General features: G+C 37.1%; 2 protein-coding genes across 4 annotated transcripts in view; one reads left to right on the top strand and one right to left on the bottom strand.

The window, feature by feature from the left end:
• Positions 1-14,868, top strand: part of METTL14 (methyltransferase 14, N6-adenosine-methyltransferase subunit) — a 68,081-nt gene that overhangs the window by 11,518 nt on the left and 41,695 nt on the right. The window lies entirely within an intron of this gene.
• The window catches only part of PRSS12 (serine protease 12), a 33,256-nt gene that overhangs the window by 8,088 nt on the left and 10,300 nt on the right, over positions 1-14,868 (bottom strand). Inside the window, exons 4-10 of the mRNA XM_053976296.1 lie at positions 13,272-13,422; positions 10,406-10,584; positions 10,065-10,206; positions 8,994-9,199; positions 5,850-5,991; positions 2,025-2,230; positions 1,286-1,364 (exon numbers count right to left, since the gene is read on the bottom strand). Of these exons, the coding sequence (XP_053832271.1) occupies positions 1,286-1,364; positions 2,025-2,230; positions 5,850-5,991; positions 8,994-9,199; positions 10,065-10,206; positions 10,406-10,584; positions 13,272-13,422 (1,105 nt within the window). The remainder of the gene's footprint in view (positions 1-1,285; positions 1,365-2,024; positions 2,231-5,849; positions 5,992-8,993; positions 9,200-10,064; positions 10,207-10,405; positions 10,585-13,271; positions 13,423-14,868) is intronic.

Here is a 14,868-nt window from a genome sequence, read left to right as displayed (position 1 = left end):
CAACAGGTAGTCTGAGTGTTTTCTGAGTACTGTCAACTTGAATGGGTGTGCTGGACAACAAGAGTTGCCAGGGGCCATCTAGTCCAGCATCTCAGAGTTACCCGTGCCAAATGTTTTTACTTCCCATAAAGAATAAAACAATTTAGACACTTCTCCATTTTGAAAGATAGGATTTAATATATTTTTCTAAAATGAGGTGATTCAGACAGCTTTGGATTTGCTGGTACATATTTAAGTAGCCAGTTATTTTCAAATTTCCTCAAGTTCCTTGTCTTAATGACTTCTTGTGACATTGAGTCCTTTTCTGATACATACATATGCTCCCTTTCTTGCTTTTGAAGCATTTCTTCATGCACTGTTGGATTTTTATCACCTTTTTGCTTCATCTAACATCCCTGGACTGAATTATGGTAAGACCACCTTCCTTGCTCTGACTGAATTGTGCAATACATTATTTGTCACCATTGCATTTCAACAAGTGTCCTTAGAACTCATATTCTGAGGAAAGAATTCTTAGTCTCTTCCTGTGCTATGCATTATCTGTTATCTCATTTGTCTCTTTACTAAGGTAAATCATCCTACTTTACTTTATCTGGCTATGATAAATATTTTTCTGGGCTCCCTCTTATTACTGTTCTTTGAAGCTCTCCCACTTGGGCAGTGTCTTCTTAGAAATGGATTGATCAGTGCTGTGTATGTACCCTGAAACAGGTTGCACAGTGCCATGTAATGATGCTGTTAGTGTATTTTTTACAATGCCTTTTGTAAGATTGTGTGAATTTTTTTTGTGTGTGTGATTAGTCACAACTGTTAAAAAAGTAAAGTCAGTGCCTCCTGTTTTTTTAGCTGAGTCATCATCAAGGCTTATTTTATGAAAGAAAATAAGGTCTTAGGCAATGAATCATACCCAGGCCTCTTTTTTTTTTTTTTTGTGTAGGTGGCATTTAAAACCTTGTACTACATTCATAGCTTTGTTTTTATAGCTCACGTCCTGATATCAAGATATCCTCTGATAAAAGTAAAATAGCTATTTTGTAAGTTAAAAATTTAACCCGTTCAAGCATCTACAGATTTTCAACTAATGCTGCAAGTACTTAGCAATTAATACTTTCTCATTTCCTGCCAAATTTGCTTTTTGTATATTTCTATTCCTACATCATGACAAGTCAAAAGAAAAACAAACAACAAGCCTACAATAAAACTGTAAAATTGGCAAACCAGTTCTGGCAAATACATGTCTTAGAAGCCTTATATTCAAAATTATTTGTCTTTACCAATTATTTACCGTAAAGAATTTCTCCCACCAATTATTCGTTTTTGTCGACGATGGAGTAACCTCAGCCCACAAACAGAAGCAAGAGAATCTAAACCAGAAAGGGAGATGTAGAGAGCGTTAAACTCAACATGAAAAGTGGCCAATATTCAATGAGAGGTAACTTTTAAAAAAAACTCTGTTTCATGGTAGTTTTTAACAGGCAAATTTTGATTGGGGAAAATAGAAATTCTTTAGAGGTGAGATCTTTTGACTGAGGAAAATACAGTGAATTCGTTCAAGAAATGCTTTGTAGTTGAGTTCTTTTGACTGTGATCAGAGTCATTTATGCATTTGTTTCTTACATGTAGGATTTTATAGGGCTCTTCCTTACTTCCTGTAAGTGGAAGCAGACCTTGGCCAACCACACAGGTCCCAGTCCTTATCTGAGGATAACCTATACCTTGAAAAGCTGAAAGGAGCTGTTTAGGTTTTTGCATCATGTCCCTCAAGCAGCTTAATGAACGTGGCTGCTTTAAACCATGGCAACAAATACCCTGTATTGATTGAGTAGTCTTGGTGCTTCCTTTGTGCAGCTGCAAAGAATAAGCTCATACAGTGTCAGCAGAGAGGATTCACACCCCTTTTGTTCTATAATTGTTTTTGATAAAACTGTTTCCTCTGTGAGGTGAGATGGTTAAGTCTGTCTCTTCTTACCATGACACTTGCTCACCTGGACCTGTTGGTCTGCCCCTCATGACAGGGGCCTCACCTTTATTACTGTTCCCAGGGACTTTCTTGCTTAGATGGTCACAGATGACCCCCGCATCCTCGCTGTGCCGGCAGTTGTGCGTCCCAATGTCCTGCTTAATGCAGTCTGCCAAGGATCTCTCATTTCCTGTACACTTGACATTATCCACATGGATCGGGCCTTTGCCCTCACCAAAATAGGCCATTGTCCTTGCTCTAGCTGGACCTCTGCAAACAGAGCATATTTTTTATTATTAAACATTTTGAGCCATTTTTCTACATTTTACTCAAATTTCCAAGTGAGCAGTCAAAGACATTGAGGTTTCATTCCAAAACCCTGTCACTGTTTCACTTGATAACAAGCACCTTCTCACCACCTCTCTTATTCTGGTATGTAGAAAAAATAAAATTGTGACAAAATTGCTACATTTCATTGATGTTTAAAAACTGCTTTTGTGTATCTGATTAGAAGGCAGTGTGCAAAGTATTTTACATTATATCAGCATTACATTTTGTCATAAAACAAAATATGTGAAAGCTTTTTCATAATCTCTTTAATCCTCATATAAAGTCAAGCATCTGTGAGAGATAAAAATAATTTGTTCAGGTCTGATTCCCTCAGAAAGACTGGCCAGTTAAATACTTGCGGTGCAGTAGGAGCGATGATGTACAAACCCATCAGTTGTTAGTAGTTATTAAAATATTTTATTATCATGTTATCTTTTACAGGACACTTCATATTTGAGGTCTAAAAATGTCATGTGACTGGAGACCAGTTCAGTGTCTACACTCCCCTGTTCTTGGGAGGAACCCAGTATTTGGTGCTTGTGTAGCATTTAAACGTATCACTTGACAGCTCCTGTGATAGAGTATTACTGTTAATTACTTACAGTAATCGTCTTAATTTATAAATAGATGTTTTGTTGTATATGGTTTAACAGGCAGAAGGAATTATGAGTGAGAGACCACCCAACTGGCTATACAGAGAAGTGCGGCGGGAAGCCACAGACACCTCTAAGTGTGCCTGAAGTACAAGTTTACCTATTGGTTAAGAGCAATTTACTGACATTTTACTGGGATAAGGATATATGGAATTCCATAAAATTAAAATACAGATTTTCCTTTTAAAGGATATTTTATAATTGTATATTGTTTAAGTACTGCTTCTGTGCATACAGAACTGTAACTGCAGATGTGATGAAATGCTGTAGCAGAGAAAGAGAATTTGACTATGAAAATGTATTCGGCAAGAAAGTATTTCTCTCCCATTACAGCTCTTTTTGTAGCTCTTTAATACCTGCAGTGTTGGGGAAGGTAGGTGAGAATGGCATGAAGAGTTTACATCCCTTCCTGAGCTGGGTTTGGTCTGTTGGGGAGGAATCCTGATTTGTCAAACCATTTTCAAAACTTCGTCACAGTAGAAGTGTGGCTGGCTCAAACTGAACCAGCTCTCAATTGCCACATCCATCTAACTGAAACATGAAAGTAACACAGGAGCTTTCTCCCTTTTGAAACTTCTGCACCTGGATAGCTTTGCCTGTGCGGATTTTTTTACTATGTACTGAAGAGTAGGTGGTCAGGATTTCCAAGTAAGGAACATTGGTTAGAATACAGAAATTATAAAAAGCTAGGAAAGAGAAGCTCATGAAATGCTATGTGAGAGACGATACCACAAGGCCTTACATACTTTCAATTACCATGGTTAGGAGATATTTGCTAGATAATCCAAAGCCATAACTGCCTTTGGAACCAGTATAGGACAATCTCTGCCTAATGAGTTTACTATTATTTGACTTGTCAGTCCCAAATAGTTTGACTCTTGCTCCAAATGTTTTTCTTTTGTGAGGGATACTCTGATTACAGATAACTACAAAAAAATAAGTCCAACTCTGATACCTCTGGGCTGCTCATGTGTCCATGTTTGCTGTTACAACACAGTGACACAGTACAGGCACTCATTGTAAATTCTTACCTGGTTTTGGTATCTCTGTCAAATAACAAAGTTTCTGCTTTAGGACATTGTTCTAAAGTTCTTCAGGATATTGAAAACTACTTTGTTGTCAATCACCAACCACAGTATTCTTATCCTTCCCCAGAGAAGTATTTATTGCAGTTTAGTACAGAATTCTCTCTCTCCGAATCTTATCAGTTACTTAATAAGGGCACTACCTCTTTCTTCCTACCTTTGTATGAAAACAATCTATCTCTTACTGAGCATCAGTAGTCTCTCAGTTTGTTGATAATGGGAATGAAAGCTTTTCAGACCCAGCTAACCAAGCAACCAACAGCACCAGAGAAAACCCAAACCAACCCCCACTGAAGAACATCTCAGGAAACAACTGTAAAAAATCGTGGTGTTCTTGAGCAAGGAGTGCAGCTAAATGGATGAAATTATTTCATATAATTGAGAAATCTCTGAAGATACAAATGTTGTACAAATCTATGTATTTGTTACATGCTGGAATGTGCCCTTACAATTGGCTTTAGTGCACCCCTAACAAACATGTGTCCCTTAATTGCTGCTTTCCAAGCCAGCTATTTATGCACTGATGACCCTCAGAGAAACAACCTTTTTGTCTATTCATATCTATCCCTGGAGAGAAGTGGCTTCAGGTCTTTTCCTCTCAGTTTTCCCACACCAAAGGCCATGCACAATAACAATGCTGAGCTTTTCAGATGAAGTATTGTTATTATTATTATTCATGATATTGTTAATGAGGAAATCGAGTGGATTAAGATAGATGGACACCTATGCTAGAATTAAATAGTTAGGTAACTTGTAAGAGTGATATATTGATTTGTAAGTCAAGTTTTGCCATTTTGAAGCCATATTGGAGTACTGCTTTTAAACAGGCTTTTACTAAATGAATACCAGGGAGTTTTTACAAGGTATATCTTGTGTGTTCAGACACAGTGTGATGATATTGGTTGGACAAACTTCACATTGTTAGATACAACAAACAGTTAATATGATATGTATTTCTTCAGCTCAAATTTGTTTATAGATACACTCTGAGAAGGCATTTCACTAATTTCCTGTTGTATTTCATTACTATTCTGGGTATTTTTCAAGTCTTATTAGTACTGCTATTTATATATCTGCCCTGTAGTTGTTATCTTTTTGCTGCTCTTGGGTATCCAGAAGAAAAATGCTGATGAGTGGTGTAAGCCTGATTAAGTGATTTCTTTCAAAAGTGACACATATGTTGCAGTGGTTTTAATTAGAGGGTGGGTTTGTTCTGTCAGGTCTATCCCTGTATTAAATGAAGCTTATTGAAATTACTGTCATGCAGACTGAAGCCATAATCCCTTGTGTAACAGTTTCATCAGATCTTTGAGCTACATCAAATCTAGCCAGATCAGTAAATGAAGGAAAAACTCCATTAAATTAGGAATTCAGTAGCTGGTGTGCCTGCATCTGAATCTGCAGTCATCATTTCCACGCTTCGTGACTGTGGACACTGACCTGTTTTTGAAACGAATATGACAACTAAATTTTGTATTTATTTAATAGATTTAATAATTTGAAATGTTTAACTTCTAATGAAAAATATTTAATAACTTGCACTAACTTGCATTTCTGTTGCCAGTCAGGCTGACACACTTTTGAATACTGACATTCCCATTCCCAGTTATGCTACTTAATGAACATTCTTTTTGAAGACATAGCCTTACTCATTTTCATACAAATAGTAGGAATACATTTTTCTACATGAATGCCAAACTGACAAGTTTTAAAAGACATACATTATCTTATTAGACATGTTTGTGGTATTTGGTTGCAGAAACTTAAGATTTTTAGATACAGACAACATAACTTGACAAACAGCTTAATGAGTTTTCTTACTTGTAGCCAAGCTGTCGGCAGACTACAGCTGCATCCTTATCAGACCATCCATCATCACAAATTGTGCCCCACTGGCCATTGATAAAAATCTCCACACGTCCTTCCTTCTTATTCTCACCATCCATCAGCCTGATGGGAGGACCTGGGAATAAATTACTGCTGTCAGCTCACAGCAACAGAAGCAAGAACTGGTACTTTTAGTTATTTTCATTATATTTAGTACAACTGATATTTACATTCAACAAGCCGAATATCAGTGGTTAAAGTAGTCATATTCATCCTGGCTGGCAAAATGAAGCAGTTTGTACAAATTACAAGACAAATACTAAGTACTACTGTACTTTACTCTTCAGCTGATTCCTTCATTCCAAGCCAATATGTGACATAGTTCAGAAATTGACTGCAATTCTATACAAATGGTAGAAAACACCTGAGATGCCTTTGATAAGATACCCATACAAGCTGGACAGGTTTTCCTTACAGTAACTTTACGGGTGAATGTAACTGTATCTCAGTCTGTAAATCCATTCTCAAACTGGTTGCTGCTGCTCCTCCTAACCACTGTCTCAGCAAAAATACCGCAGCATTGTGTTGAACTTCAACTATTCCTTATCATTATACACATTGTTCTGCAGCATGTTATTCTAGATTCTTTTTCTAGCAATTTAAATTGATTGTTTATTCACATACATTCATAATATGAAATTTCACTTATGTGGATTAGTCAGACTTAGTTGATCATGGTTTCTGCAGTGCTTAGCCTCTAGTTAAGTTTTGACTCATTAGGCAAAGTACATAATTAATTCTTACTTACTCTAAAATTCCTCTATAGCCCGCAAGCAATGCAAATACCCTTAAAACAGTTATGAATTCCTCTGTGGCCTCTTTGTAATGGTCAAGGGAGAATCACCTTCTCAATCTTTTTGTATAGCATACTTTATAATCTTTAATATACTCATGAGAGTTGCTTTTTAGAATAATGGAAAAGACTCTTCCTCATTCTTCTAACCTGTTCCTAATCTTTTCTAAATATGTGAGGATGAGGAATTACTTAATTGCACTCTAAAAGCAGTATTTTGAGATAGCTGCACTTGATATTTAATTCAGATTAGTTTAGGGTATGCATAACTTCTGTATACCAAACATGAATCTGGTCAGGGTTAAATCTGTTAAATCTAGTTAAATCTGGCCTAAGGCATTACATTAATGGGAAAATATTTGAAGATAAAATCCAAGTATGTTTGCTTCCGATGTAATTTATAGCATATTGTTTATGCTGGCGTTCAAACTGTCTGGACAGTTACAAGGATTAACTTCACCAACATTCTGTTAACTTATGCTGTCATGATCTTACTGAACAAATGTCATTATTGTAGTATATCCTATCTCCTTTTTAGTGCTCTGTAATTTCTGTGTTTCCTTAAGTCCTATCATCTACTAATTTCTTTTTTGTTTTCCACTGAATTTATCCTTATGGGAAAAAAATGCTTTTTCAAATGCTGAGAAGTAAATGGTAACAACACTTTGTCCACTTTCCAATCAGAAATCTCCTAGGAAATGTCAGATAAACTGTCTTATTTTCTTGTTGAACTGATATGTTCTGGAAGAATACAACTTAGGTGAGAATTATAGTTCTATTAACCAAATAGAGGCACAGAATACTACTAATATTTTATTGTTATTTATTTATTTTGAAGTAATATTTTATTGTTGTCTCATTTTCTTGTGGTTTAGAAAACATATATATATATTTATGAGCACAAAATTAATATAGCATTCTGGTAGTGGGGATGTGAGAATGTAACCATATGGATGTATTTAACTGAACCAGACTCCTTCAGCAGAGATATTTTATAGAAATTTGAGCAAAGTGGCACAGATGGTTTGCATCTGGAAAGACAACAGTCATGAATTGAATTCTTGTTATTTTTGCTTTGAGGGAATTCTTTCTAACAAATAGGATTTGATATATGTACTGCAACACAAAACATTCATTGGATGGTGAGAGGGCTATATAGAATAAGCCTGTAAAGACTGAGAGACTCAAAAAGTACATGTGGAAGGAAGTGCTGAATGATATAACAAGTAGCAACATTGTGCAATAAAACCATGTTGTAGTTTGTGGGATAAACCTTCAGACTGTGATTTCAAGGAAACAGGCATATAATACCAGTTTCAAATTCAACTGAAATATTCTTGGCTAAGCGAAACGGCATTGGCAGCAATTTTATAAAAGACTACATACTGACAAGCTACACACTTCATGTAGCAAATTGTAAAAATGAAACTTTTTCAGAATCGCTGTGCAACCCATTGTTCCCCTGTAGTTTCTACTGCACATATCTCATAGCCAGAATTATTGTTTAATTTTCTGCATGTGGATTTAGGCATCTTTGACATTTATTTGTTTATATTTGTTTCTATATTATTTTGTTTATATTTTTATCACTGTGTCATTGGTATTTTTCTATCATTTCTTATAAGTCTTTTTATTCTCTTTATTTTCATACAAGTTTGTAGGTCTTTGACATTGGAACTAACTCTTATCTGGGTGTGTAGTTTCATTCTGTCCTGGTCAGTGAGTGGGGCCCATTCACCTAGACCCAATATAAATGATAGGCAATAGTAACACAGAAATAATTTCATGCTTCTCACCCTACTTTCTTGCTATCTTTGAACTTCCCATCTTCTCCATATCCCTTGTTTTGGATTGTCTGAGTGCAAAGCCATAGGAGGATGTACTATTGATTTGTATTCCTCAGTGCTGAGGTATGTCTCCAGCATTTGACACCAAGCATTACTTGAAGGTAGAGAAGTGCCAAGTAAAATTAAGTACACCATCAGGAAGTGCTGAATACGTTCAAAATCTACGGGAGACTGAGACAACAACATCTCTGGAATGTGACTTTGTTACCTTGCAAATCTGGGTTGAGCTTTAATGTTCTGGAGGCTTACATTCTAAACAAAACTTGATTACTTCCTGTGATCTTTAGGAGAAAAGTTAGTTTTTTTCCCTTCCTGTTCTTTCCTTGCACCCATCTGACAAATACCAGGATTTTGAGAACCCTTAAGTATCCTGTACTTTGGTTGGATCTGTATCCACAGCAATACTCATACTGTGACTTTAGCAAAGATCTTCCTTACCAAGTGAGCGCTTGTGGCTGTCGTTTTCTGGATGGCAGATAAGTCTGACATCCTCCTGATGGTCGCAGTCATGCTTCCCCCACTCCCGCCGGGAGCACTGCAGAAGGTTTGTCTCCTTCCCAGAGCAGATCACATCATCCAACCAGATGGGCCCAGAGCTTCCTTCTGAGTAGCTCTCTTTTTCCATACCTGCACTTTTCCCATACCTGCACAACATAGAGGTATGTTTTGGTCCACAGTGATCAGAGGACACATGTTGCTTAAGCATGAGAAAAGAAAGTGATATTCCTGAGGAAATAAAGATTTCTCAAGTATTCTCAATAAGCAGGTTCAGTTAGCACTAAATTCAGTGAGAGCACCATATGCTGCCTCTTCAGTAATGTTTTTTTTTAAGGAATTACTGTTACATTAGTATAAACTTTGTAATGCCTTTGATTAAGGCTGTTCTTCAACCAAGCATATGGCTGGCTCAATGACTCTGAGGCTTTAAGCATGTTCTTAGTATTCTGTATACATTTAAATGTCACAGTCTGAGACAAAATCCTTTTTTGAATGTCAGCTGTTACAATTTGAAGTCAAGACTTCAGTCACCTACTGAGAGTATATCTTTGTAGCCAGAGATCAGTAGGAAAAGTAAGGAAGACTGAATGCATAAAACAAATGGGATTTTTCTGAGGTAGTGCAGAAAGACTTACACCTTGAAAATGTCTGTCATTAATGACTGTACAACAAGCAAAGACTTAGAAGAAGCAAACTTTTATAGGGGAAATAGAAATCAAAATCAGTTCTTCTCTATAGCACCTGCATTGATCTCAGCAAAGAAAGAGAATTGGAAGGAACTCAGTGAATAAAGGCTGCTAAATCATGCTTGTTGAAGGTTTTCCTACCTAAACTAAGGCCTAAATACCTCTGTGAAACTGAGGAAAGCAGGCTTTAATGGATTTTAACTTGGTTGTTTCTTTGAAGCACTCAGCTAATATTAAAAAGCAGACTCTTTAAATAGGGTCCATGTAACTGTTTGTCATCATGCTCAAGTCACAGAGTCAGATATCCAATATCCAGTAATCTTACTTAAATCCCAGCTGCCAGCAAACCACCTGCGTGTTCAGCTCTGTCCAGCCGTCATCACAGACCGTGCCCCACTGCCCTGTGTGATAGACCTCCAGGCGGCCCTCGTGACTGCCCTTCCCACCTGTGAGCCGCAGTGCACCATCTGTGCCCGTAACAAGGGAAAACAAAAACAAGGATCAGTGTTTCTTAGATCTCGTTGTTATTCTAAAGCAAAATCAATAACATTGCCTTTACTGCATCCCGTCTGGGTTTGTGCCTCTGCAAACTTCAGAAGTTTTTTCCAGAGCTGTGAACTCTGCCTTTGTCCCATTTTTTCCTGTGATGATTCAACACTGGAGTACCTGTGAGAGGTGTGCAGGAAACACCAGCATCTTCTTTGTGGCCACAGTTGTGTTCTTGCCAGGAGCTTTTTGGGCACTGTTCTATCGAGAGTTCATTTCCTGTGCACTGTACTTCATCCAGCAGCACAGGGCCAGAGCCTTCTCCAAAGTAAGCCTGGCTCCATGCCCTGGCAACACCCCTGTGGAAATGCAAGGAGCACCCAGTCAGAAGGAAGCAAGCTGGAGATTTTCCTTTCCTGTGCCTTTGACTTTTAACTTTCCTAGGAGAGATTACAGATGAACAGCTTGGGTATGAGGATTCTAATTTTAATACTCATTTAATATCTATATATAGTAAAAATAATCCAATATATATTTCTAAAGTGACTTTCACCTGTTGACCTCAAAGCACATTAATCATATACCCAGATAAATGTGATTGTTCCCTATTTAGTCCTGTGAAAACCACAGCAAAGAGATCTTAAGTGACTTGACAAGTGTCATTATCACCCATCAGCAATAGAAATAAGAACAGGAGGCAGATCAATGACTAGCCTTGTATGGGGTATATTCTCTGTCAGCAGAACGGATTTTGAGCACAAAAAACTATGTTGATTGAAAACACTCCATTGTTTTATAATTACAGAAATTATGCAGTGTTTAACCCTATATCATCTATCAGGATTTTTCTAATTCTGTTTAAAATATCATGTCTTTAATATATAAATATTAGCCATGGTTTGGTTTCTTTCGACTCAATGTTTTCTCTGTTCCTATATTCACTCTAGTTTGAAATGGCAAGATTGAAATGTCTAAATTTTGGACTGTAATGATTTACCTATCTAAAGCATTAGTTTAAATTAACTAAAAAAACATATTGTTTTTCCAGTGTATCTGATAAAAATGCTGGCAGAAATATATCGAAAATATTAAGGAAAAAATCTTTATTCAAAGCATCTGGCTGAAATCAAAGATATAATGATGGACTGCTCTGAATGCTTTTACAATTAATACCATATTCCAGTAAGAGTCTCTGGAGTTAGGCAGATACAACACATCCCAACATTATAACCAGGGGAATTTGTGTCAAGCAAAAATTATTTAGGAAACCAAATAATAAAAGATGTTACCATTATTTTCCACCTATTAATGGTAGATTCATATTCTGGAGTTTTACAGGAGTGCTACAGAAAAGTTAAAGGGGTGTGGGAACCTACTTACTGAGAAGTTTTACAGTTTCTGGCATGTTTCCAGATGTATTAACAGTATGCAAATTTGGATTATTTTTAGTTCTTCAGAACAGGTCTACTGCCACTCTTGGTAAGTTGGTTTCATTTCATATTAATTAGCATGTTTGTTGTGACATCTTGCTTACTTGAGAAATTCTGTAAATCTCTAAATCTCTAGACATATTTCAGAAAGACTTAGCAGGTTTAGCACCATCTTGATACAATTGATTTACTCAGAAAAACTAATAAAATTAGAAGCATTACAGAACTGCAGTTTGTGATGATTAAATATAAGTAATAAAAAGTTTTAGTGTCGTCAGGGAGGATGCAGGCTAAGAGCATTACACTTGTCATTAGTATACAGAAATGCAAAGCAGGGCTTGATAACTCCCCAAACCTATTAATAGCAGCTCAAGTCAAAAGCAAGAAAAGCCTGCAAGAAGATAGACTTTCCATTAGGTATTCCCAATTGAAAATGTACAGGAATATAGAAATACAACATAAAATAAGCTGGGGGGAAAAAATCTGGTGTCAGAGAAGCATATTGGTTCCTGTGTTGGCTCAGCAGGAGATCTACAATATTTTAGACTAGTCCACAGTTGTCATCCTTCTGGGCTAATTTGGGTGGCATGGGCAGCTCAAGGCCTCAGTTACTAAACAAGTACACTCTGGGAATCACCCATTAATGCCACAGAACTTTCTACCTTCAATACCACTTCTTTCACTTCACTGTAGTCCCAGCAGGCTTGAACAGGCAATTTCTGTTTCAGTCGCCTCTGCATTTACCTGCTTAGTTCTCATCCAATCTGTCTCAGACATAATCCCCTTCTCCTGCATGGGGTACCACCCAGCATCTTCTCTGCTTCTTGCTCCTAGTTCTTTCCCTCTTCAACCCTACTGCCCTTCCATCCCAATTGTCCTCATCTCCTTCCTCTCTGGTCCAGTAGTTTTCCTCTTAGTCTCCCACCTCTGCAGCATTTTTCTGCAAATACCAATACTTATCTTCCATGGGGTATCAAAATCCCCCCGGCTGTTAAGAAAGTGAATCAAGAAAATCCTGTTCCGCTGCTGTAGCTGTATTTCGGACCATGCTTAGTTCAGACAAAATCACTGACAAGCTTAACTGTCAAAACTTCAAAGAGATCTCTAGCTCAGTGTATGCAAACTGACAATCTTCAGAGATGCATGATTTAAACAAATCTAGAGAGATTCTCACAAGCATGCCAAAAAACATACCCTTCCTGACAAAGTAGAGTTCTTGTGCCAAAGCCAGGAGGCTGTCAGACTCTGCAGTAAAATGGATTGTAAGGATTTGAACAGTCAAAAATTTCTTCACCTACAGGTTTGGATTGAAACTTTACAGGAATTGTAGTGAGTTTTCACTACAAAGTCAACATTTATTCTGAGACATTCTTTATCTGTCTGGCCAAACAGACAAAATAGGCCCTATCATATGACACTGAAAACTGGTTCCAGGGAATTGAAATTAATGTCACTGTACCTGAATCTTCTATAAATAAACTTAGTTACTGCTCCAAAGTATCAGTATGATTTTTAAAGGAGCATTTTTTGACAATTACGCTTCTCCTAGCTTCAGCTGAGGGTCTGATAACTCTCCTGCTTTGCTGTTGGAATAACAAACATGTAGAAAAACAAACCCAAAGCCAAGCTGCCGACAGACAACTTCAGCATCTGCATCATCCCACTGGTCATCACAGACTGTGCCCCACTGGCCACCATGGTAGACTTCCACTCTTCCTTCGTTGGCATTGCTCCCACCGGCCAGCCGGATCGGAGTGAACACAGGGCCTGGGAGCAAACACAGGATATAGAACAGGTCATTCATGTCCTAAAATATCATTCTGATAGTAAAGAAGGAGGAAGATGGCTTAATGGTTTCTCTGACATCACTCAAGAACCACATTTTCTTTTTTGTACTTAGATAGAAAATCTGAAAGTAAAGTGAGTTCCGTTATGCTCCGCTCTCACAAGCTGAAAAATTGTACACATACAAGTAACCATATTGATCGAATTACCTAAGTGTCACAGCATTCACATACACTTAGCACTGTAAGGCCAAATACTGAATCAGTCAGTAGAGCTACTTTTCTACAAGTACGAGCAAAGTTGGATAAAATCTGAAGAGGTAAAAATTATGTGACAGACACTGAAATAAAAATTAATCCTTGGGTTTTCTCATTCCATTAGAAAATCCAGTCAGAGCAGTGAAATCTCTTTGACTCTGGAGTGTCAGCTGAATTGTGCAAGTATTGTTCCCTGCTTGCTTCCAGTCTTCTAAAATCCGTAGCTCTCTTCTGGTGTACCAAGAAACTGTCTTGAAAGCATCACTACTAAATAAATCTATATGAATAGAAACAGTTTAAAGCCATATAAAACCCCATACTTGCTGTAATGTGAACAAGGTTATTTTAAAGTTCCACCATATTTAACATCCAAATGATTTAAATTTGAGTAATAGTTGTATAACTGTCCAACCAATTAATGCTACTATTTAATTCTTGGTTATTAAAAACCCCCAAAACAACAATACTGAGGGCATTTCTCCAATATCACATTAGTGTGTCACTGATATGAAATATGGGGGGGGTTGTAAATATTTTTAAAGGCTAGTTGCAATAGAACCTGAAAAATGTGAAAAACATTTCTAATTTTCAGTTTCTTTAGGTAAAACTCTTTTTGTTTTCATTCTTTGTCTCCTAGCTTGAAAAGATTCTCCCTTCCCTCTACTCAATAGTTTTCTAAGACAAAAAATTTCTTTTAAAAAACATTTATCAAAATATTGCTCATTATTAATAAATCTTTAGGATAAAAATGCACCCAACTTCTTTGGATAAAAACATAAGTAGGAGAAGAAAGGCAGCACAGAACTGGCTGCAGTTACACGTTTTGGTTTCAGCTGAAGAGATTGGCATTGCCATCTCCCCAGCACTGCCAGCCCAGCCCTCCTCGAGGCAGCACTATCTTAAATCTGATGGCATGCCCGCCCATTTAGTTAGCATGTAGATTAATATAGTATCAAATATCTTAAAAACATTAATGATATTTGTTTTCCTAATAATATAATTTTGACATTAAAAAAACACAGGGAAACAGTCCTCATTTTACACCCAGAGATTCTTGTTACTTTATTCTTTCTCACAACCTACATCTGAAAGAAACAATTTGTTGTTGCTTATGGAAAGGTAAAAAGTTGCTAAGCTAGGTGCTGCTTGAGGTATTTGCAGCAGTTTATGA

This window comes from Vidua macroura, chromosome 4, assembly GCF_024509145.1.
Source record: "Vidua macroura isolate BioBank_ID:100142 chromosome 4, ASM2450914v1, whole genome shotgun sequence".
NCBI classification, from domain to species: domain Eukaryota; kingdom Metazoa; phylum Chordata; class Aves; order Passeriformes; family Viduidae; genus Vidua; species Vidua macroura.
Note: the sequence above shows the minus strand (reverse complement) of the source record. Positions and strands in the feature narration are given on the sequence as shown.